Source organism: Triturus cristatus, chromosome 11 (assembly GCF_964204655.1).
Source record: "Triturus cristatus chromosome 11, aTriCri1.1, whole genome shotgun sequence".
Lineage (NCBI taxonomy): Eukaryota > Metazoa > Chordata > Amphibia > Caudata > Salamandridae > Triturus > Triturus cristatus.
Window position 1 is genome coordinate 81,451,681 of NC_140594.1, and position 24,316 is coordinate 81,475,996.

At 52.1% G+C, this 24,316-nt stretch overlaps 1 protein-coding gene across 1 annotated transcript in view; it reads left to right on the plus strand.

The window, feature by feature from the left end:
• The first annotated feature begins 331 nt into the window (after positions 1–331).
• The window catches only part of SLC25A1 (solute carrier family 25 member 1), a 91,325-nt gene continuing 67,340 nt past the window's right edge, over positions 332–24,316 (plus strand). The window contains exon 1 of the mRNA XM_085634159.1: positions 332–794. Coding sequence (XP_085490285.1) covers positions 683–794 — 112 coding nt within the window. The 5' untranslated portion in view covers positions 332–682. The remainder of the gene's footprint in view (positions 795–24,316) is intronic.

Consider the following 24,316-nt stretch of genomic DNA (forward strand, 5'->3'; position numbering starts at 1 on the left):
ATACAATAGGAGCTCCGAGACTCACTAGCAATAGCAGAAAGGGTATTAAACAGATCTAAACGCGTCACCAAAAGAGACAGCCTCAAGCAACACAGGGCTTCCCTTGGATGGAAGGTGGGATTACCGCTGCCAGGGCCTTTAATGCGCCTGTGTCCAGGGCATTTAATGTGGCAATCCCGGCTGCCTTGCCATCCAATGAACAATAAAGAGTTTGTTTTACAGTTCTCTCGTGCATCCCTCCCCCACGTGCCTCCAGCCCTGACGTGTCCCCTGTCTTCCCGCCCAGGGTCCCTCCCCTCGGCTCTGGCACTGCCTCTTCCATCACTCAGGCACTCCCTCCCGATTCTGCCCGCCCTCTTTCACGCAGTCTCCCCTCCCTGTCCTGCTCCCAGACTCTGCCCCTCCTGTCGCCTGCCTCAGTGCCTCCTCTCTCCTCCCATTCACGCCCTCCTCTCCTCCCTCCTCCTGTAGGTCGCTCCCCCTCCTCTCTCCTTTCCTCCACCTCTCCCTCTCTTCCTTCTCTCTCCTCTAGATGTGACTGTCCCCCCCCCCCACCTCGCTCACCTTCTGTCCCTCCCCTCTGTCTCCCCCTCCCTCTCACACCCCTCTCCTGCCTGTCCCTCTCTCCCTGCTCAGTTCCTGGCAGACTCCGGCCGGGACCGCACCTTCCATTCCCTGCATCATGCTGCCAGCCCCGGGCACCTCACTGCTACCCAGCCCCCGCCGCCTGGCAGCCGCCGCCGCCCCCGCTGGGAAGGCGAAGCTGACCCACCCTGGCAAGGCCATCCTGGCAGGTAAGTGCCCCCGTCCTGGTGCCCAGGGATGGATGTTTGACAGTTACAGCGCTTCCGTGATTGACTGCAGCGCCCAGTACAATGTTCAGTGCACAACGAGGCACTTTACTGACACGACAGCCCGGACAGGTATTGACAAAGTAAATGCAAGGCGTGTGCGTGATAGCAGAGTCTTTCCACATGTTGTCACTTATATCTTAGTGTAAACCAGTCCGTGTTTAACTGCGCCCGGTGCTGCTTGCTTGCCTGTACACACATCACTTCCGTGATTGTCCGCACCATCCGGGTTACCGCCACAACTCTCAGCAGGTGCCCTGTGCCCCTGTCTCCTGTGGCCACCGCTCTCACTTGGCTCTCGCCACCTCCACCCGATTCCTGCACGCACAGCTCTCCTGTGGTGTCGTTCCTGTCCCTAGTTTACCTGCTCCCCTGTTCTCACACACCTGTCCCTTGACAGTATGGACCCCCCTCTCCTCCCCTTCCCGGTGGCATACCTGTCTACACCGCCTGTTGTTCCAGTGACTTCAGACGTGCATTGCCATGGCCACTTTGTGTGAAAGGATTTATTTGTCTCACCCAAGACACTATAAAGTCTTCCTTCACAACAACCCCCCCCCCCTACCCTGCCCCCATACACAGTTATAAACATGTTGTTTTCCCTGACTCTGGACATTGGTCTGACTCGGTTGAGAACGGTGCAGAATTCCCAGCTCTTGTCAAAGGTGTGATCCTGGGCCCAGGCCTCTTACCTTCCAAAAGTGGGAGCTATGTCACCGACGCAACGCTGTGTTAGGCGCTATACGAAGACGTAAAACTAGATATTTAGCTATAGGCCGATGCTTCACACGTTGGCATGGCTGGGGCAGCAACAGTCGGAGGGCAGGTGTAACCCCTGCCACTTCTTACAGCGAGTTGAACCTTTGATCTGCTGTTTGCATAGGTTGGATGTAGGCGCGCTAACCCTCTGAGCTACCAAGGAACACGTCACCGGCAGGTTGAGCTGCGTTACAAGGATGCCGTGGAACCTGCTGCCGTGGAACCTGCTGCCGGTGAAGGGCGTGCCAGGCGGATGTTGCCACCCGGCAGGTCCTCGCGCCAGGCACCCCGGGTCTGCTGTGCCTTCCGATTGGCAGCTGTGCGGGGTGTGGTGCAGCAGCACTGTTGCACACCCCATTATCCTATAAATAGACTGTGTTATGCAGATGTGATAGTCTAGGGTCTGAAGGTGGCTGGGGCAGGGGAGAAGGGGCATTCCAGGAATCAATGCCAGCCTCCTACCTCGTGGCACCGCCGACAGGAGAAAGACAGTCGTTCATCCACCCAGGAACGCATTAACGAACACAAGCATGGGTACATGAAAGCATGCAACCATGACTGAATGTATGGTTTTACGCACGAGCATACAAACCCCATGAAGAATGAGTGATTGCATGCATGAATAACTGAATTCACGAATGACTAAGTGAATGATTGAATGCATAAATGAAATCATGTACCAATAAATGGATGGACGATTACACGCATAAATAAATCCATGCTTGGAATAATTGTTAAATGCGTGCATGAATGAATGATTGAATTCACGAACGAACATGGAAATTATTGAATGCACGGAAAAATAATGCATGGGTGATTGAATGAACGGCAGAACACGTAAACAAACACCTGCTTGAATGAATGCACCCTTGGGTGGGCCATTCAGTTATTGACTCCATGAATGGATGGATTGACGAACATGCTAGCGAATGACTGAATGCATGAATAAACAAATGCATGGATAATTGCGTGCATGAATGAATGAATCTTTGAGGGTATGCATGAAATACTGCATGATTGTTGCATTAAAGAATGAATGATTAATCACGACTCTGTAGCAGATGAATGAATACATTTGAGTAGGGCACCTCTGCAAAGTCAAGCTGCTCGTGGCTGGCTTCAGGGTTTGGGTGTGCAATAACAACACTGCTCCGCAGGGCCGTGCCAGTGTCGGGCAAGGGATGCCAGTCTTGTTAATACCCCAACATGGGCGTATTGGCGGTGCCAGCCGTGGGAAGTGAGCATTAGTCAGGGGAGTGCCAGGCTGGGCATCTGCCTTTCTGAAGTGGGTGTTCCGCTCATGGGGAGTGCCAGCTAAGGGCAGTAGCAGCCCTGGGGAAAGGGCAGTTATGGGCAGAGCTCCATTTTGAAAGTGTCTGAGGAGCTGTGACTATTAGTCCGAGGGAGTGGGTGCCATTGGCGATGTTAATAGGATCAGGGCGAATTCTTGGCATTCTGGGCGCATGCCAGTTTGGACGAGTGCCTGCCTGCGGAATAAGGGCCCAGCATAGGAAGGTTTGCAGAGAACCCCCAGTGCCCACTCTGGGGAGCAGGACAACCTGTGAGAGTGCCCGTCTAGGCGGTGGGCACCATCTGGTGGGAGTGCCAGTCTTGGGAAGTGACTGTCTGAGGAAGTAGCTGCCAGCTAGTGAGGGTTTATGGATATCAGGCGCCGTAATGCCTTTCTGATGGGAGCGTGAGCCACCCTGGGGAAATGTGCACTTAGAAAGTAGGTGCCATCCGGGGGAGGGAGGGGCATGACAGTCAGGAGGATGGAGGTCAACCTGGTGGGGAGGGTGGCATTTATGGCAGACTGGTCGCAGGAAGTCTGGGGTGACTGCCAGCCTGGGGAGAGTGTGCCAGTCTGGGGACAGTCTGGGTTGGCGTTAGTCTAGTGACATACCAGTCTGGGTGAATGCTGGTGAGATGGAATGCCAGGTGTGCGATTTGTGACATGGAGAAAGGAAAATAATACCTGTGTAGGGGACGGGTGCCAGTGTCGTGTGTGCCAGTCTTGGTAAGGGGAGTGAGGTAAAGAATCATACGAGCTTTTTCGGAGTGTTTTGTGAAGGGCGGGGTGTATGCCAGTCCGAGAAGGTGTCTGCGAGAGGGCTCCAATGTGGAGTTTAAGGGGTGCCAATCTACAGAATGCCGGTCTAGGAGAGTTGTGTTAGTCTGCGGTGGGTACTTGGAAGTCTGGGTGGACGGTCAGTCTCGGGAGGCGATTGGTGTGAGAGAGGGGGTACTAGTGGCAGTTTGTGAAGTGTCAATCGGAGGTGGGAGTGTTTTGTGCCTGACAGGGTGTAGTGCCAGTCTACACAAGTAATGAGCCAGTCGGATGGGAGGCGGAATAGCCAATCAGAGTCCTGCAGGGTGGGTGCCTTGTGCAGGGATGGGTGGAGTGCCAGTCTTGGGCTGCCTGCCTAGGGTGCTGCTCCCCCAAGTGGCGCGCCGGAGCCTGGCCCGGGGGAAGCAGATAAGATGTTATTCTGTGGTATGATACACAGCAGAGGACGGGCAGCCAATCAAATGCCAGCATTCATACTCCCGGCTTTCTCATTGGACGAGTAGGGGGGAACTGCAGACCGCCTGTGAGTGAGCAGGGAGGGCGGGGCTGCCCCTTCCCTATGGCGTGGGGGCAGGGATGTATGGTGGGGAGGGGGGTCAGGCTTTCTGTCCATACACGTGGTTGATACTCGCTCACACTGAGACTGATGTAATGTAGGAAGTGTGCTCTCCATGGTGTAACGCTGACTGATGTCTCCTGACCTGCAAGTCATCTCACTCTGTATAGAGAGGACTCCCTGATATCGCCTGCACATCTTACTCTGTAGGAGGTGCACTCCATGATATCTCCTACAAGTGTCATCTCACTCTGCATAAAGAGGACTCCTTGATATCGCCTGCACGTGTCATCTCACTCTCTATGAGGTGGACTCCCTGATATTGCCTGCCCGTGTCATCTCACTCTCAATGAGGTGCACTCCCTGACATCCCTTGCACGTGTCATCTCACTCTGCATAAAGTGGACTCCTTGATATCGCTTGCACGTGTCATCTCATTCTCTATGAGGTGGACCCCCTGACATCCCTTGCACGTGTCATCTCACTCTGCATAAAGTGGACTCCTTGATATCGCTTGCACGTGTCATCTCACTCTCTATGAGGTGGACCCCCTGATATCACCTGCACGTGTCATCTCACTCTCTATGAGGTGGACCCCCTGATATCGCCCGCACGTGTCATCTCACTCTCTATGAGGTGGAGATATCGCCTGCACGTGTCATCTCACTCTCTATGAGGTGGACCCCCTGATATCGCCTGCACGTGTCATCTCACTCTCTATGAGGTGGACCCCCTGATATCGCCCGCACGTGTCATCTCACTCTCTATGAGGTGGAGATATCGCCTGCACGTGTCATCTCACTCTATAAGAGATGGACTCCCTGATATTGCCTGCACGTGTCATCTCACTCTCTATGAGGCGGAGATATCGCCTGCACGTGTCATCTCACTCTCTATGAGGTGGAGATATCGCCTACACGTGTCATATCACTCTCTATGAGGTGGACTCCCTGATATTGCCTGCACGTGTCATCTCACTCTCTATGAGGTGGAGATATCGCCTGCACGTGTCATCTCACTCTCTATGAGGTGGAGATATCGCCTGCACGTGTCATCTCACTCTCTATGAGGTGGACTCCCGGATATCGCCTGCACGGGTCATCTCACTCTCTATGAGGTGCACTCCCTGATATCGCCTGCACGTGTCATCTCACTCTCTATGAGGCGGAGATATCGCCTGCACGTGTCATCTCACTCTCTATGAGGTGGACTCCCTGATATCGCCTGCACGTGTCATCTCGCTCTCTATGAGGCGGAGATAACGCCTGCACGTGTCATCTCACTCTCTATGAGGTGGACTCCCTCAAATCGCCTGCACGTGAATGCCATTTCTTGCACATTAGATGTCTCTTGTGCTATTAGAGATGTCACTCTGAGCTTATACCCAGGGTGGGAAGAGGTGTTATTTCATGTGCTGTCCGAGATGTCACACAGCATTGGTTCCGGAAGAGACACTACATTGGTCTTTGGTAAGCGGTTTCCATCCTCCATATTCTGCCATGCTAAATCCTTCCCAATCCAACTAACTGACTAATATCCACCACTCAAATTACTTTCATATTTCACTATACTAATTCAACACTAATCCTTCATGGGTTCCGGAGTAGTGTGCTACTCGCCGGAAAAGTGCTTAGACGCCTCGTCAGGGGTAGTAAGCGCTATATAAATGCAATTACAATACAATACTATACATTCAGATCGCATTTTGGTCTTAGGAGATAGTGAAAAGATCTTTACCAACAGCTTAAAACGAGGTGAGAGGTTCTGTCACCTCCTTCCTGTTTGTAAAAAGGTGACCTTTGACTTTGCTCCTCTCCACAGAGTGTGAACTCTCAGATATGCCTTTCCAGGTCTATTCTGCCAGACAGAGCAAGCTGTCTGGCTGAAAAAGACCTATGTGGATTTACCAAGAATTGGCAAGGGTTTACATTCTGCCTATTGCTTACAATTGGTTGGCTTTATTGTCACTCTTGTTTGCTTACTTCTTATTGGATGGGTTTCTTTGTCCCAGCCTGTCCATCTTGTGTTTGCCCCTCCCCTGGAGCATAGTCTCTTTACCACCTCTCTGTCTATCTGGCTTCTCTCCTTCCACTGCTCACGTTTAGATTACTGCTTAAGCACTCCATGAGAGTGCATGTGTTTTCCAGCTGTCTCCATTGTGTGCTTCTTCCCTCGCCAAATGCCCGCTCCACGCTCCACGTTGCTGTCTCCTATGTTGCAGCCTCTCTCTTGTGTGACTCCAAGCTCCTTTTTTCTGCTGCATCCTTGTTTTGTTTTCTCGCTGGTGCTTGTCCCTGTGTTGCTCTCCCTCCTGTGCTGCCTTTTTTCTCCTCCGCCCACTAACCATTGCCTCCCCCCCGCCGCCACACACACACACTATTTTTTTTTTTTTTTTTTAATATAGATATATATTTTTGGGTGGGGTGGTGTGGGGGGCCAAGGAAGAAAATTGCTGCAGGCCACGCTGCCTCATAAAAAGCACTTTTACATTACTTTTTTTCCATTTCTGTTTTACCCATCCATCTTGGTTTGGTAAATAAAAAACAAGCATTTGCAATGCAATAGGTCTCGCATTTGTGAGAGTATGTTATGGCATTGTAAATGGCAATGCCTTTTATCGGTTTTGAAAATTAACACATAAATAAAAGGCATTGTCATTTTAAATGCCAATAGCTCAAACTCTCGTTAATGCGAGACTGATTGCATTGCAAAGAAGCAGCCGACATTGTCCTTGACGGCTTTCAAAGTGAAGGAGCGCATTGCACGCTGAATGTTGCAGGACAGCATGTCATGCCTGCAGTAGGCCAAAACTCATTAAAGAAAATAGTGCTTACTGACTAAATAAAGCATCCTGTGTTAACAACAGAAGGAAAAGGGCCAGTCCTCATGGGAGGTTACAAATGAAGACAAGGTAGTACTAAGGGGGGGACTAAGAAGCCTACTAACAAATCAAAAGCCAGCATTTACAAAGGACAATGACACAAACCAATGAAAAATATGGGCAGGGAGTGGGCGGAGCTTCAAATCACTACTCTAATACAGCATGCCTCGCAGAGCAGCGCATGCACTGCTCAGGCTCGACCTAAAATACAATGCCATCGTCATTATGTAGGTGTGCATGTGTAATGATGCACGTCCACGATGTAATCACGCATGCGCTGATCTTCAAATTGACACAGTCGCTGCGGTCACATCATCAGACCTATTTTACACCTCAGGGCTACTATGAATCATCACAATATCTTTCAGGCTTATTCCATTTCATACTGCACTGCACAGGACTTCCATCATCAGTGAGGCATTCCAGCATGAGACAGCACTACAACCCAAAGCCCCACACTTGCACCCCATACTGCCACACAGCCAGCCCACCATCATCATACGATCATCCCAACACTACTGCCCGTGGCCTCCTCTCTCCACCCCTCTCAACAGCACACCACCATCCCATCACGACACTGCTAGCTGCCACTACTAGAGAAACACCCCTCGTTAGCACTCTACCACCCAGCACCCTCACGCTGCCACACACCCCTGCGATACCGCCCTTCACATTCTCCCCTGAAACGATCTCCCCACCATCACAACTAGCACATACACTGCCACCTGCACACACTCTACTCCACCCCTCTGCACTACCACCCCGTACCACTGAACTACTACCACAACATGATGTCCACCCACATCAATCAATAACATACCAGCTAAAATACTGCCAGGAACCACCCGCCACACACAACACGTCACGATCAACCCACCAACGCCACCACACCTAACGAGATCATAAGTTCATCCACCACACCGAGCAGTGTGGTCTAACTACTTCAGAGAACCACAGTCCCACCCACACTACTGTGCTACCACCTCCCACCACCACATTACACTACCACCACAATGACACTATCATCTAACAGCAGCACATGATCAGCCCCCACCACCACCGTGCTACCACCCTTTACCCCTGAATGACCAAGTCATAGCAGCAAATGACCCCCACCTCTGCTCTACCACACCTGTCGGTATTCTGTGGCCCCCACACTGTACTAGAACCCCACACCACAGGCAGATTGTGCTTGAGGTATGGCAAAAATACGAATCACAGCATCTCTATATTACAATACCACAACAACAACACACAGTCTAAAACATAACACCAATATCACAATCCCCCAATAAAACCACAATAACATCAAATATAAGAACAGAAAATACCAACAAAATACAATGAAATAAGGACAGAACCACAGGTCACAGTAGTAACACAACAATAATAACAGGAAACACCCCACCTGTTGAAAAAAACAACACAGCACAAACATACAAAACAATAAAAGACAACACATTGGGGTAACACGCAGGTAGGTCAGCAGTGTGCGACCATTTTGTTGTAATAAAAGACAACACATTGCAACACAAAATGACAGACTACAATAGCAGAAACACAGTATACCATCAAAACCCATTACCACAAAACACTGCTACAAAACAACACAAAAGTGAAGCAATAATACAACACAAGAGCCACACAAGAACACAGCAAAACATGCAATACAAAACAACATCAGAAAAATGCGGTTGTATTACATAGTTATGCTGTGTTAGGATGTGTATTTCTGTATTGTTGTGTTGTGATTATGTTATGGTTGTTTTGTTGTATCATTTTGAGGTATTGTGTTGAGGCTTCAGCTGTAATTCTTGTGCATTTTTTGAAAGCTGATGAATCAGGCGCTGTGTTGGAAGGGAGTAACATGTTGTGTGTTCAGCAAGGCATTGGGAATGAGTGTGCATGTGTTTGCTGCAAAGCGATACCATAGGGGGATGATGGACGGAGCGTTTGAGCAAATCAAACACTCACCCCCCCAGTCAACTGATCTGGGTTTAATCCATCATCATTCTTTAGCTCACTCCACCACCCCAGTTCAGACATGGCCATATGCAAATCAGTCTGACACTGTGCCCCATGGGAACAGTCCAGCCCGAACTGCCAAGCCATGTCTTCCCTGGACCGGAAACAAGCATCCTGGGACCGGTTTTGGGTTCATAACCCTCGTCAGCCAGGCAAGTCCCAGGATGCTTGTTTCCGGTCCAGGGAAGACATGGCTTGGCAGTTCGGGCTGGACTGTTCCCATGAGGCACAGGGTCAGACTGATTTACATATGGCCATGTCTGAACTGGGGTGGCGGAGTGAGCTAAAGAATGATGATGGATTAAACCCAGATCAGTTGACTGGGGGTGAGTGTTTGATTTGCTCTAACGCTCCGTCCATCATCCCCTTTGGTATCGCTGTGTTTGCTGCAGACATATATGTTGTGGTGGTTTGCGCTTGGTGTGTGCTTATAGTGCTCTACACACCATTGTTGGCATGCACGTGGAGGTATATATAATATGGGTGTCTGGTGCATGAGGGTGACTCCCCCATAAAATGAGGCAGGCCTTGGCAACATGATGGCAGTTTTTGGCACAGTGGTGGTAATTCTTGGCATCATGTGGCATACATTACAGGTCTGTGCTCACCATGAGCACGGTGCTGGCTTGGGCACACTGGCAGCAATTCTTGGCATACTGTAGACTCTGGTGGCGTGAGAATGGCCACTTCTGCATAAAGTGCACACTGGCATAATACGGAGGTAATTCTGTATAGAGTGTGTGCAGTTTGACACGACGGTACCCTGCCACGTTGAATGAGTCCCACTGGCCGTGTTAGTTATTCGTACTGTTTTAGTGACGTTGTCATTTCTTCCAAGGCCTCGGCCAGTAAGGTTGGTGTAACCTATCTGCATCCATCCATGTAGTCACTCACTCGCTCAAGTGAGCATTCCTCGAGGGACTCACTCATTCGTTAATCTATGGACTCACTTATTCAACCATCTGCATACTCGCCCACCCATTCAACGATCCAGCCATGCGCTCCCTCGATCATGCATAAATACATCCAGTCACCCATCGAAGTGAAGTACTCATTCTCCCATTCAGCCACCCAATCAGTGACCAAGCGAGTTCACTCAGTTGATAGTCACGCCTATTAGTTGTGCCTGTGGTAGCTCCTCGAGTCCCTCTGTTGAAGCGGGTTTGCGCTTTAGTAGTACACACTAAAGGAGGTCGGAAACAGAATGGGTGCATTTTACCCACTTAACGTATACCCTAGGACGGTCACAATTCCTCCCTCGGCCTCGGGGTGAGTCACGGTTGACCACAGCGCATCCCCGTATTTCCCTGTGACCTTGGCCGGATTACCATTAGCACTCCGATGACAAACATCCAGTGTCGTTCTGGAGAATGCGACCACACCATTGGGCCTTCCTGGTGGCCCTGTTCCAATCACAGCTCCTCCCTGGTCTCCTAGTGTGATCCTGGGCTGACCATACACCCACTTGGTCTGATCACCCCCTCCTTCCCCAGCGAGACTGCGCGCCCTACATAGCGCTGTGCTGCGGGCTTCGGTCTGACACGGAGACATTCACTCCGACTCCCTGGTCTCAGTGGGGTCCGTGAATGATCACAGCCTTCCTAATCCCCAGTCTCACTATGACCATTGGTCGGACACTTGTAGCATCCCCGACTCCAATCTTCCTTGATATAGCGCCTACTCTGTATCCTCTTGGCGATCCTGGGCCAATCACAGCGTCGCTGTTGTTTTACGGTGTGATTGTGGGCTAAGCTGTAGCTGTGTGAAGGAGTTAATCACTTGCATCGCGGTGTGATCAGGGTCAGTGGAGTCACGTATCCCGATGTGTCCATGGGCAACTCACAATGTGACACTACTCCTCTGCGTCTCATGTACGCAGCGCTAAAGTATTGACTATGTCCAATTTTAGGCGCATCTTTTTAAAAAACTGTTTTATATAGCGTTATCTTACACAAATGCAGATGTTTATATTGGCACAGGCAGATGAATTGTTGCCTGTACAAGAGGATGTTGAGTCGACGCCGGGAGTCGAACCCGGTTCCCCAGTCCGCAGCTCTGGCACTTACACACCCCGCCATTTTCTCTTGGTTCGGATTGTCCCCTCTTTCGGTGTTCTTCTCTCCCCCATCTTCGGACCTGTCAACGTTTTGACCCCACTTGAAGAGTAAGTTGTGACCTCTTAACTTCCCATCATGCACTGTTCCTCGATGTTTCTGTCCCATGAATGCAGGGCTGCAGTTCACTGCACTGACCCTTGTCCCACTTAGAGAGGCCAGGAGGGCAGGCGCGTTCATCAAATAACAAGTCTTTCTGGGTCCGGAGTCCTGTGTACCTGCTCCTTGCTGTCAACCTCAGCATAAAACGTGAGATAACGCACAAGTACGGACAGGGAAGACGTGCAGTGCAGGCCCGGCATGTTCCAGGCACTGGGACAGGGCACAGGTTCGGCTCCAAGCCAGCATCGTAAAATCGACTCAGAGCGCACGATTGTGAAAAACACGAGCCGGGAGTGTGAGGAGTACCCAAGTGACTCCATGCCAGCACGAGCTTTGTTGTCCAGTCCTCGCTGTTTGGCCTTCACCCCACTGCATGCTGGGATTATGAGGACTCAATTGATGAGAACGGAACATTGCAAGTCCCGGCATGCACAGTGCTGGTGGTTAAAGTTACTAACATTGGCGGGTGCGTGTATACAAGCGTCGAGACGTGAGACACGCAAGTGATCTCAGGGTGTGACAGGTGCGCGGACCCTATAGTTCCACTTGAATGAAGTTCTAATGGGCATTCTCTTATAAGTGTCTCAGAGAGTGACATGTCTACCCTTCCTTCTGATAACAGCAATCCGAGGGTGTGATATGCACCTTCCTCTGTTAGCAGTAATCGAGGTCCCAGGGACAAAGCCGGCTTTGACGTCTCCCTGGGTGTGATATGCCCCCCTCTCTCTCTTAGGAGTGTGGGGTTCCACGTGACATGTTCTCGCATGGGATATCCCAGGCTGTGATATGTCCCCTCCTCTCTTAGGAGTGTGGGGTTCCACGTGACATGCTCTCGCATGGGATATCCCAGGGTTTGATATGCCCCCCGCTCTCTGTTAGGAGTGTGGGGTTCCATGTGACATGCTCTCTCATGGGATATCCCAGGGTGTGATATGTCCCCTCCTCTGTTAGGAGTGTGGAGTTCCACGTGACATGCTCTCGCATGGGATATCCCAGGGTGTTATATGTCCCCATCTCTGTTAGGAGTATGGGGTTCCACGTGACATGCTCTCGCATGGGATATCCCAGGGTGTGATATGTCCCCTCCTCTGTTAGGAGTGTGGGGTTCCACGTGACATGCTCTCGCATGGGATATCCCAGGGTGTTATATGTAGGGTGACCAGATTCTCAAAACAAAAAACGGGGACAGGTCATAGACATAGAAGTAGGACTACGGTTTGCAGTAACCATCGACATAAAGGTAGGACTATTTGACAGCTGCCATGGACATAGAAAAAGGACTATAATGACAGCTCCCTCCACAGACCGAGATGAAGCATTACAGACGACAAATCAGAGGTCTTTTATTGGCTGTAACCATTAATTCCATTTAAACAGACTTTGCCTCAACATTTGCTATAATTGGTGACCACGGCTTTAGTGCTGGTGGCGCCCTGTGCGACAGTGTTTGTTGGCGCCCCCCCAAGACCACCTCCACCACGGATTCTCTCACTAGCACCCTTTAACAGTGACCAAGTCTCCATAACCACACTCTCTAAGATGCATTGAATTAGTTATATAGCGCCACTCATACCAGTGTAGGGTGTCCGAGCACTTCGCATCACACACACATTACACAGAGACAATCAATCATGCATGTGTAATCAGTGTATAGGAAATGTTACATAAGCCAAAGGACTAAAAGTGTAGGGAGTCACATGTCATCCATACTGGTAGGCAGTATAATTTAAGAGTGCTTGGTGTGGAGAAGCACAAACGCAGAGTCGAAAAAGAAACAGCATAGTTGGGAGTTTTCTTTAATAATAAGAATCGATTTCTAGCCAAATTATCCCTTTTTGCAACATTAATCAATGCTCTAATAATGTATACTTTGCAGTGTGTATGCAGTTCTAGGATGAAAGTTAATAGCTCACTATTCTATATCAGGACTTTAAGTTATAAATTGCAAGTAACAAAAGGATATCTCTTTTGAAAGCAGTAATCTGCTGATCTGTTTACATCATACGCACTCTGTAATCTACTTGGTACAGGTTCTTTGCAGCAGGCATGTTAACCCTCTACACTAACTTCACTGAAGTCAAAACCTCAACTATACAAAATGCTGATCTCTCTCCAGGAAGATTATTAATCACACGAGTTATCTTGACATTTATGTGAGGCCTGGTAATTGCTGGGGGTAAAGAAACGCTGCAGCAGGTGCTTCAAAAGCATAATAAACTTTAAAACACAGCGCCCCCAGGAAGCCAGCACCCAGCTGTTGGAGCAGGAGCGCTGCATTAACAAAACAAAGATATCTCTGGAAGCACCCTAAATGACCGGCATTCAGGTGTGAATGTATGCAGATTGCATCCTTTGACTTCTCGGCCTGGAGACAGAGGTCACATTCAAAGCGCTGAACCTCGCGCTGTGGAATGAAAGGAGCACCTCTCCCCACCCCCCATCCCATTCAAAGTCCGATTTCCATTCCTGCTACAACGCTCACCTAAACGTCACGCTTTAATCAGTGCAAAGAGAGCATGCACGCGCATGCTCAAACAACCGAAACAAATGAAAAACCGGGACATTTGTATGTTTAACCCGGACACTGTTTAAAAACCCGGACATTTCATTGAATTGGAGAAAAGTGTCGGGACACTTCTCCAAAAACGGGGACCGTCCGGGGAAAACCGGGACGTCTGGTCACCCTAGTTATATGTCTCCTCCTCTGTTAGGAGTATGGGGTTCCACGTGACATGCTCTCGCATGGGATATCCCAGGGTGTGATATGTCCCCTCCTCTCTTAGGAGTGTGGGGTTCCACGTGACATGCTCTTGCATGGGATATCCCAGGGTGTGATATACCCCCTCTCTCTGTTAGGAGTGTGGGGTTCCACGTGACATGTTCTCGCATGGGATATCCCAGGGTGTGATATGTCCCCTCCTCTGTTAGGAGTGTGGGGTTCCACGTGACATGCTCTCGCATGGGATATCCCAGGGTGTGATAAACATCATTCTCCCGCTGTAAACAGTAATCTGATTTCCCATTGGTTACGCTCTAGTTGGAGATATCTCAGGGAGTGACATGTGTGTCGTTTCTCTAACAGCAGTCATTTTGGCACTCTCTGACGGAAACTCATCTCGTTGCCTCATTGGCCCAGTTGCTGACCTCTAAAGGCGGGAGCGCGAGACGGCCAGGGGCATGGCAAGCCCCCTCCCCCCCCCACCCCCACCCCCACCAGATCTCACACTGCTAGAGCGGTTACCTTCGGCTCTCCACAGACTCCTTCCAGGGGGGCTCTGGACAGGCACGTGCTTGAAGGCGCTGCCCCCTCTGCCAGGGTCCATTGATGACACCTGTTTCCCAGGGTGCACTTCATTCAGCACAGTCCTGCCGCAGTGCCTGGCGGATGCCAGCACTCTTCAGTGAGGCACAGCGCCTCTCTAGGGCGCGGGAACGAGAGGGGAGGGGCGGTCTGTGGGGAGAGACTCCTCACCCACGGACAGCCTCCCCCCAGAGTGTCAGGGGGGCCACTTCTGGATGCCTCACCAGAGTAGTGGAAAACATTTTTGTAATATCATGTCCAATACTGGAGGCCTCGTTTGGGGTGCTGTGCCTGGTTCTGGGAGCCTCATCTAAGGCGCAGGTTCAGGTTCACGAGGCCTCACCAGGGGTGCTGTGTCTTGTTCTGTAAGCTTCATCTAGAGCGCAGGTTCAGTTTCACGAGGCCTCACCAGGGGTGCTGTGTCTTGTTCTGTAAGCCTCATCTAGAGCGCAGGTTCAGGTTCACGAGGCCTCACCGGGGGTGCTGTGTCTTGTTCTGTAAGCTTCATCTAGAGCGCAGGTTCAGTTTCACGAGGCCTCACCAGGGGTGCTGTGTCTTGTTCTGTAAGCCTCATCTAAGGCGCAGGTTCAGCTTCACGAGGCCTCACCGGGGGTGCTGTGTCTTGTTCTGTAAGCTTAATATAGAGCGCAGTTTCAGGTTCACGAGGCCTCACCAGGGGTGCTGTGTCTTGTTCTGTAAGCCTCATCTAGAGCGCAGGTTCAGGTTCACGAGGCCTCACCAGGGGTGCTGTGTCTTGTTCTGTAAGCTTCATCTAAGGCGCAGGTTCATGTTCACGAGGCCTCACCAGGGGTGCTGTGTCTTGTTCTGTAAGCTTCATCTAGAGCGCAGGTTCAGGTTCACGAGGCCTCACCAGGGGTGCTGTGTCTTGTTCTGTAAGCTTCATCTAGAGCGCAGTTTCAGCTTCACGAGGCCTCACCAGGGGTGCTGTGTCTTGTTCTGTAAGCCTCATCTAGAGCGCAGGTTCAGGTTCACGAGGCCTCACCAGGGGTGCTGTGTCTTGTTCTGTAAGCTTCATCTAGAGCGCAGGTTCAGATTCACGAGGCCTCACCAGGGGTGCTGTGCCTGGTTCTGGGAGCCTCATCTACAGCGCAGTTTCAGCTTCACGAGGCCTCACCGGGGGTGCTGTGTCTTGTTCTGTAAGCTTCATCTAGAGCGCAGTTTCAAGTTCACGAGGCCTCACCAGGGGTGCTGTGTCTTGTTCTGTAAGCTTCATCTAGAGCGCAGTTTCAGGTTCACGAGGCCTCACCAGGGGTGCTGTGCCTGGTGGTTCTGGGAGCCTCATCTAAGGCGCAGGTTCAGGTTCACGAGGCCTCACCGGGGGTGCTGTGTCTTGTTCTGTAAGCCTCATCTAGAGCGCAGGTTCAGGTTCACGAGGCCTCACCAGGGGTGCTGTGTCTTGTTCTGTAAGCTTCATCTAGAGCGCAGGTTCAGATTCACGAGGCCTCACCAGGGGTGCTGTGCCTGGTTCTGGGAGCCTCATCTACAGCGCAGTTTCAGCTTCACGAGGCCTCACCGGGGGTGCTGTGTCTTGTTCTGTAAGCTTCATCTAGAGCGCAGTTTCAAGTTCACGAGGCCTCACCAGGGGTGCTGTGTCTTGTTCTGTAAGCTTCATCTAGAGCGCAGGTTCAGGTTCACGAGGCCTCACCAGGGGTGCTGTGTCTTGTTCTGTAAGCTTCATCTAGAGCGCAGTTTCAGCTTCACGAGGCCTCACCAGGGGTGCTGTGTCTTGTTCTGTAAGCCTCATCTAGAGCGCAGGTTCAGGTTCACGAGGCCTCACCAGGGGTGCTGTGTCTTGTTCTGTAAGCTTCATCTAGAGCGCAGGTTCAGATTCACGAGGCCTCACCAGGGGTGCTGTGCCTGGTTCTGGGAGCCTCATCTACAGCGCAGTTTCAGCTTCACGAGGCCTCACCGGGGGTGCTGTGTCTTGTTCTGTAAGCTTCATCTAGAGCGCAGTTTCAAGTTCACGAGGCCTCACCAGGGGTGCTGTGTCTTGTTCTGTAAGCTTCATCTAGAGCGCAGTTTCAGGTTCACGAGGCCTCACCAGGGGTGCTGTGCCTGGTGGTTCTGGGAGCCTCATCTAAGGCGCAGGTTCAGGTTCACGAGGCCTCACCGGGGGTGCTGTGTCTTGTTCTGTAAGCTTCATCTAGAGCGCAGTTTCAGCTTCACGAGGCATCACCAGGGGTGCTGTGTCTTGTTCTGTAAGTTTAAACTAGAGCGCAGTTTCAGCTTCACGAGGCCTCACCAGGGGTGCTGTGTCTTGTTCTGTAAGCTTCATGTAAGGCGCAGTTTCATGTTCACGAGGCCTCACCAGGGGAGCTGTGTCTTGTTCTGTAAGCTTCATCCAGAGCGCAGGGTCAGGTTCACGAGGCCTCACCAGGGGTGCTGTGTCTTGTTCTGTAAGCTTCATCTAAGGCGCAGGTTCAAGTTCACGAGGCCACACCAGGGGTGCTGTGCCTGGTTCTGGGAGCCTCATCTACAGCGCAGTTTCAGCTTCACGAGTCCTCACCGGGGGTGCTGTGTCTTGTTCTGTAAGTTTAAACTAAAGCGCAGTTTCAGCTTCACGAGGCCTCACCGGGGGTGCTGTGTCTTGTTCTGTAAGCTTAATATAGAGCGCAGTTTCAGGTTCACGAGGCCTCACCAGGGGTGCTGTGTCTTGTTCTGTAAGCCTCATCTAAGGCGCAGGTTCATGTTCACGAGGCCTCACCAGGGGTGCTGTGTCTTGTTCTGTAAGCTTCATCTAGAGCGCAGGTTCAGATTCACGAGGCCTCACCAGGGGTGCTGTGCCTGGTTCTGGGAGCCTCATCTACAGCGCAGTTTCAGCTTCACGAGGCCTCACCGGGGGTGCTGTGTCTTGTTCTGTAAGCTTCATCTAGAGCGCAGTTTCAGCTTCACGAGGCCTCACCAGGGGTGCTGTGTCTTGTTCTGTAAGCCTCATCTAGAGCGCAGGTTCAGGTTCACGAGGCCTCACCAGGGGTGCTCGGCCTGGTTCTGTAAGCTTAATATAGAGCGCAGTTTCAGCTTCACGAGGCCTCACCAGGGGTGCTATGCCTGGTTCTGGGAGCCTCATCTAGAGCGCAGTTTCAGCTTCACGAGGCCTCACCGGGGGTGCTGTGTCTTGTTCTGTAAGCTTCATCTAGAGCGCAGTTTCAAGTTCACGAGGCCTCACCAGGGGTGCTGTGTCTTGTTCTGTAAGCTTCATCTAGAGCGCAGTTTCAGGTTCACGAGGCCTCACCGGGGGTGCTGTGTCTTGTTCTGTAAGCTTCATCTAGAGCACAGTTTCAGCTTCACGAGGCCTCACCGGGGGTGCTGTGTCTTGTTCTGTAAGCTTCATCTAAGGCCCAGGTTCAGGTTCACGAGGCCTCACCAGGGGTGCTGTGTCTTGTTCTGTAAGCTTCATCTAGAGCGCAGGTTCAGGTTCACGAGGCCTCACCAGGGGTGCTGTGCCTGGTTCTGGGAGCCTCATCTACAGCGCAGTTTCAGCTTCACGAGGCCTCACCGGGGGTGCTGTGTCTTGTTCTGTAAGCTTCATCTAGAGCGCAGTTTCAAGTTCACGAGGCCTCACCAGGGGTGCTGTGTCTTGTTCTGTAAGCTTCATCTAGAGCGCAGTTTCAAGTTCACGAGGCCTCACCAGGGGTGCTGTGTCTTGTTCTGTAAGCTTCATCTAGAGCGCAGTTTCAGGTTCACGAGGCCTCACCGGGGGTGCTGTGTCTTGTTCTGTAAGCTTCATCTAGAGCACAGTTTCAGCTTCACGAGGCCTCACCGGGGGTGCTGTGTCTTGTTCTGTAAGCTTCATCTAAGGCCCAGGTTCAGGTTCACGAGGCCTCACCAGGGGTGCTGTGTCTTGTTCTGTAAGCTTCATCTAGAGCGCAGGTTCAGGTTCACGAGGCCTCACCAGGGGTGCTGTGCCTGGTTCTGGGAGCCTCATCTACAGCGCAGTTTCAGCTTCACGAGGCCTCACCGGGGGTGCTGTGTCTTGTTCTGTAAGCTTCATCTAGAGCGCAGGTTCAGGTTCACGAGGCCTCACCAGGGGTGCTGTGTCTTGTTCTGTAAGCTTCATCTAAGGCGCAGGTTCAAGTTCACGAGGCCTCACCAGGGGTGCCGTGCCTGGTTCTGGGAGCCTCATCTAGAGTGCAGTTTCAGCTTCACGAGGCCTCACCGGGGGTGCTGTGTCTGGTTCTGTAAGCTTCATCTAAGGCGCAGGTTCAGGTTCACGAGGCCTCACCAGGGATGCTGTGTCTTGTTCTGTAAGTTTAAACTAGAGCGCAGTTTCAGGTTCCTGAGGCCTCACCGGGGGGCTGTGCCTGGTTCTGTAAGCTTAATATAGAGCGCAGTTTCAGGTTTACGAGGCCTCACCAGGGGTGCTGTGTCTTGTTCTGTAAGCTTCATCTAGAGCGCAGGTTCAGGTTCACGAGGCCTCACCAGGGGTGCTCAGCCTGGTTCTGTAAGCTTAATATAGAGCGCAGTTTCAGCTTCACGAGGCCTCACCAGGGGTGCTATGCCTGGTTCTGGGAGCCTCATCTAGAGCGCAGTTTCAGCTTCACGAGGCCTCACCGGGGGTGCTGTGTCTTGTTCTGTAAGCTTCATCTAGAGCGCAGTTTCAAGTTCACGAGGCCTCACCAGGGGTGCTGTGTCTTGTTCTGTAAGCTTCATCTAGAGCGCAGTTTCAGGTTCACGAGGCCTCACCAGGGGTGCTGTGCCTGGTTCTGGGAGCCTCATCTAAGGCGCAGGTTCAGGTTCACGAGCCCTCACCAGGGGTGCTGTGCCTGGTTCTGGGAGCCTCATCTAGAGCGCAGTTTCAGCTTCACGAGGCCTCCCCAGGGGTGCTGTGTCTTGTTCTGTAAGCTTCATCTAGAGCGCAGTTTCAGGTTCACGAGGCCTCACCAGGGGTGCTGTGTCTTGTTCTGTAAGCTTCATCTAGAGCGCAGGTTCAGGTTCACGAGGCCTCACCAGGGGTGCTGTGCCTGGTTCTGGGAGCTTCATCTAGAGCGCAGTTTCAGGTTCACGAGGCCTCACCAGGGGTGCTGTGTCTTGTTCTGTAAGCTTCATCTAGAGGGCAGGTTCAGGTTCACGAGGCCTCACCGGGGGTGCTGTGTCTTGTTCTGTAAGCTTCATCTAGAGCGCAGTTTCAGCTTCACGAGGCATCACCAGGGGTGCTGTGTCTTGTTCTGTAAGTTTAAACTAGAGCGCAGTTTCAGCTTCACGAGGCCTCACCAGGGGTGCTGTGTCTTGTTCTGTAAGCTTCATGTAAGGCGCAGGTTCATGTTCACGAGGCCTCACCAGGGGTGCTGTGTCTTGTTCTGTAAGCTTCATCTAGAGCGCAGGGTCAGGTTCACGAGGCCTCACCAGGGGTGCTGTGTCTTGTTCTGTAAGCTTCATCTAAGGCGCAGGTTCAAGTTCACGAGGCCTCACCAGGGGTGCTGTGCCTGGTTCGGGGAGCCTCATCTACAGCGCAGTTTCAGCTTCACGAATCCTCACCGGGGGTGCTGTGTCTTGTTCTGTAAGTTTAAACTAGAGCGCAGTTTCAGCTTCACGAGGCCTCACCGGGGGTGCTGTGTCTTGTTCTGTAAGCTTAATATAGAGCGCAGTTTCAGGTTCACGAGGCCTCACCAGGGGTGCAGTGTCTTGTTCTGTAAGCCTCATCTAGAGCGCAGGTTCAGGTTCACGAGGCCTCACCAGGGGTGCTGTGTCTTGTTCTGTAAGCTTCATCTAAGGCGCAGGTTCATGTTCACGAGGCCTCACCAGGGGTGCTGTGTCTTGTTCTGTAAGCTTCATCTAGAGCGCAGGTTCAGATTCACGAGGCCTCACCAGGGGTGCTGTGCCTGGTTCTGGGAGCCTCATCTACAGCGCAGTTTCAGCTTCACGAGGCCTCACCGGGGGTGCTGTGTCTTGTTCTGTAAGCTTCATCTAGAGCGCAGGTTCAGGTTCACGAGGCCTCACCAGGGGTGCTGTGTCTTGTTCTGTAAGCTTCATCTAGAGCGCAGTTTCAGCTTCACGAGGCCTCACCAGGGGTGCTGTGTCTTGTTCTGTAAGCCTCATCTAGAGCGCAGGTTCAGGTTCACGAGGCCTCACCAGGGGTGCTCGGCCTGGTTCTGTAAGCTTAATATAGAGCGCAGTTTCAGCTTCACGAGGCCTCACCAGGGGTGCTATGCCTGGTTCTGGGAGCCTCATCTAGAGCGCAGTTTCAGCTTCACGAGGCCTCACCGGGGGTGCGGTGTCTTGTTCTGTAAGCTTCATCTAGAGCGCAGTTTCAAGTTCACGAGGCCTCACCAGGGATGCTGTGTCTTGTTCTGTAAGTTTAAACTAGAGCGCAGTTTCAGGTTCCTGAGGCCTCACCGGGGGGCTGTGCCTGGTTCTGTAAGCTTAATATAGAGCGCAGTTTCAGCTTCACGAGGCCTCACCAGGGGCGCTATGTCTTGTTCTGTAAGCTTAATATAGAGCGCAGTTTCAGGTTTACGAGGCCTCACCAGGGGTGCTGTGTCTTGTTCTGTAAGCTTCATCTATAGCGCAGTTTAGGTTCACGAGGCCTCACCAGGGGTGCTGTGTCTGGTTCTGTAAGCTCCATCTAGAGCGCAGTTTCAGGTACACAAGGCCTTACCAGGGGTGATGTGTCTTGTTCTGTAAGCTTAATATAGAGCGCAGTTTCAGCTTCACGAGGCCTCACCAGGGGTGCTGTGCCTGGTTCTGTAAGCTCCATCTAGAGCGCAGGTTCAGGTTCACAAGGCCTCACCAGGGGTGCTGTGTCTTTTTCTGTAAGCTTCATCTAGAGCGCAGTTTCAGGTTCACGAGGCCTCACCAGGGGTGCTGTGTCTGGTTCTGTAAGCTCCATCTAGAGCGCAGTTTCAGGTTCACAAGGCCTTACCAGGGGTGCTGTGTCTTGTTCTGTAAGCTTAATATAGAGCGCAGTTTCAGCTTCACAAGGCCTCACCAGGGGTGCTGTGCCTGGTTCTGTAAGCTCCATCTAGAGCGCAGGTTCAGGTTCACGAGGCCTCACCAGGGGTGCTGTGTCTTTTTCTGTAAGCTCATCTAGAGCGCAGGTTCAGGTTCACGAGGCCTCACCAGGGGTGCTGTGTCTTGTTCTGTAAGCTTCATCTAGAGCGCAGTTTCAGGTTCACGAGGCCTCACCAGGGGTGCTGTGTCTTGTTCTGTAAGCTTCATCTAGAGCGCAGTTTCAAGTTCACGAGGCCTCACCAGGGGTGCTGTGTCTTGTTCTGTAAGCGTCATCTAGAGCGCAGTTTCAGCTTCACGAGGCCTCACCAGGAGTGCTGTGCCTGGTTCTGGGAGCCTCATCTAGAGCGCAGTTTCAGCTTCACGAGGCCTCACCGGGGGTGCTGTGTCTTGTTCTGTAAGCTTCATCTAAGGCGCAGGTTCAGGTTCACGAGGCCTCACCAGGGGTGCTGTGTCTTGTTCTGTAAGCTTCATCTAGAGCGCAGGTTCAGGTTCACGAGGCCTTACAAGGGGTGCTGTGCCTGGTTCTGGGAGCCTCATCTAGAGCGCAGTTTCAGCTTCACGAGGCCTCACCAGGGGTGCTGTGTCTTGTTCTGTAAGCTTCATCTAAGGCGCAGGTTCAGGTTCACGAGGCCTCACCGGGGGGCTGTGCCTGGTTTTGTAAGCTTAATATAGAGCGCAGTTTCAGCTTCACGAGGCCTCACCAGGGGCGCTATGTCTTGTTCTGTACGCTTAATATAGAGCGCAGTTTCAGGTTTACGAGGCCTCACCAGGGGTGCTGTGTCTTGTTCTGTAAGCTTCATCTAAGGCGCAGGTTCAGGTTCACGAGGCCTCACTAGGGGGGCTGTGTCTTGTTCTGTAAGCTCCATCTAGAGCGCAGGTTCAGGTTCCTGAGGCCTCACCAGGGGTGCTGTGCTTGGTTCTGTAAGCTTAATCTTGAGCGCAGTTTCAGGTTCCTGAGGCCTCACCAGGGGTGCTGTGTCTTGTTCTGTAAGTTTAAACTAGAGCGCAGTTTCAGGTTCCTGAGGCCTCACCGGGGGGCTGTGCCTGGTTTTGTAAGCTTAATATAGAGCGCAGTTTCAGCTTCACGAGGCCTCACCAGGGGCGCTATGTCTTGTTCTGTACGCTTAATATAGAGCGCAGTTTCAGGTTTACGAGGCCTCACCAGGGGTGCTGTGTCTTGTTCTGTAAGCTTCATCTAGAGCGCAGTTTCAGGTTCAGGAGGCCTCACCAGGGGTGCTGTGTCTTGTTCTGTAAGCTCCATCTAGAGCGCAGTTTCAGGTTCACAAGGCCTCACCAGGGGTGCTGTGTCTTGTTCTGTAAGCTTAATATAGAGCGCAGTTTCAGCTTCACGAGGCCTCACCAGGGGTGCTGTGCCTGGTTCTGTAAGCTCCATCTAGAGCGCAGGTTCAGGTTCACGAGGCCTCACCGGGGGTGCTGTGTCTTGTTCTGTAAGCTTCATCTAGAGCGCAGGTTCAGGTTCACGAGGCCTCACCAGGGGTGCTGTGTCTTGTTCTGTAAGCTTAATCTAGAGCGCAGGTTCAGGTTCACGAGGCCTCACCAGGGGTGCTGTGTCTTGTTCTGTAAGCTTCATCTAGAGCGCAGTTTCAGGTTCACGAGGCCTCACCAGGGGTGCTGTGTCTTGTTCTGTAAGCTTCATCTAAGGCGCAGGTTCAGGTTCACGAGGCCTCACCAGGGGTGCTGTGTCTTGTTCTGTAAGCTCCATCTAGAGCGCAGGTTCAGGTTCCTGAGGCCTCACCAGGGGTGCTGTGTCTTGTTCTCTAAGCTTCATCTAGAGCGCAGGTTCAGGTTCACGAGGCCTCACCAGGGGTGCTGTGTCTTGTTCTGTAAGCTCCATCTAGAGCGCAATTTCAGGTTCACGAGGCCTCACCAGGGGTGCTGTGCTTGGTTCTGTAAGCTTAATCTAGAGCGCAGTTTCAGGTTTACGAGGTCTCACCGGGGTGCTGTGTCTGGGAGCTTCATCTAGAGCGCAGTTCACTAGGCCTCACCAGGAGTGTTGTGTCTGGTTCTGGAAGCTTCATCTAGAGCACTGTTCACGAGGCCTCACCAGGGGTGCTGTATCTTGTTCTGGAAGTTTGATCTAGAGCGCAGTTTCAGGTTCACGAGGCCTCACCAGGGGTGCTGTGTCTGGTTCTGGGAACTTCATATAGAGTAGGACTGGGCGGTGAACTTCGCTCCGTTCGCAGAGTTTTCTGCACTCCGCGGAGCTCGCTGAGTGCAGAAAACTCTGCTTTGCGATGTGCAGCAGTTTTTTTTACCCCCTCGCGATCGTGAACAGTAAGTTCGCGACAGCGAGCTGCTGCACGGGTAGAATTTCTACCTGAGCGGCAGGAATACCAGCACAAACTGCAGTTCACACTGCACTCCACGAACTACGCCCAGGCCTAATATAGAGCGCTGGTCACGAGGCCTCACCGGGGGTGCTCTGTCTGGTTCTGTGAGCTTCAGCTAGAGCGCTGTCCACAAAGCCTCACCAGGGGTGCTGTGTCTTGTTCTGTAAGCTTCATCTAGAGCGCAGTTTCAGGGTCACGAGGCCTCACCAGGGGTGCTGTGTCTGGTTCTGCAAGCTTCATCTAGAGCGCAGTTTTTAGGGTCACGAGGCCTCACCAGGGGTGCTGTGTCTGGTTCTGGGAGCTAAATCTATAGGGCTGTTCACAAGGCTGGTTCTGGAA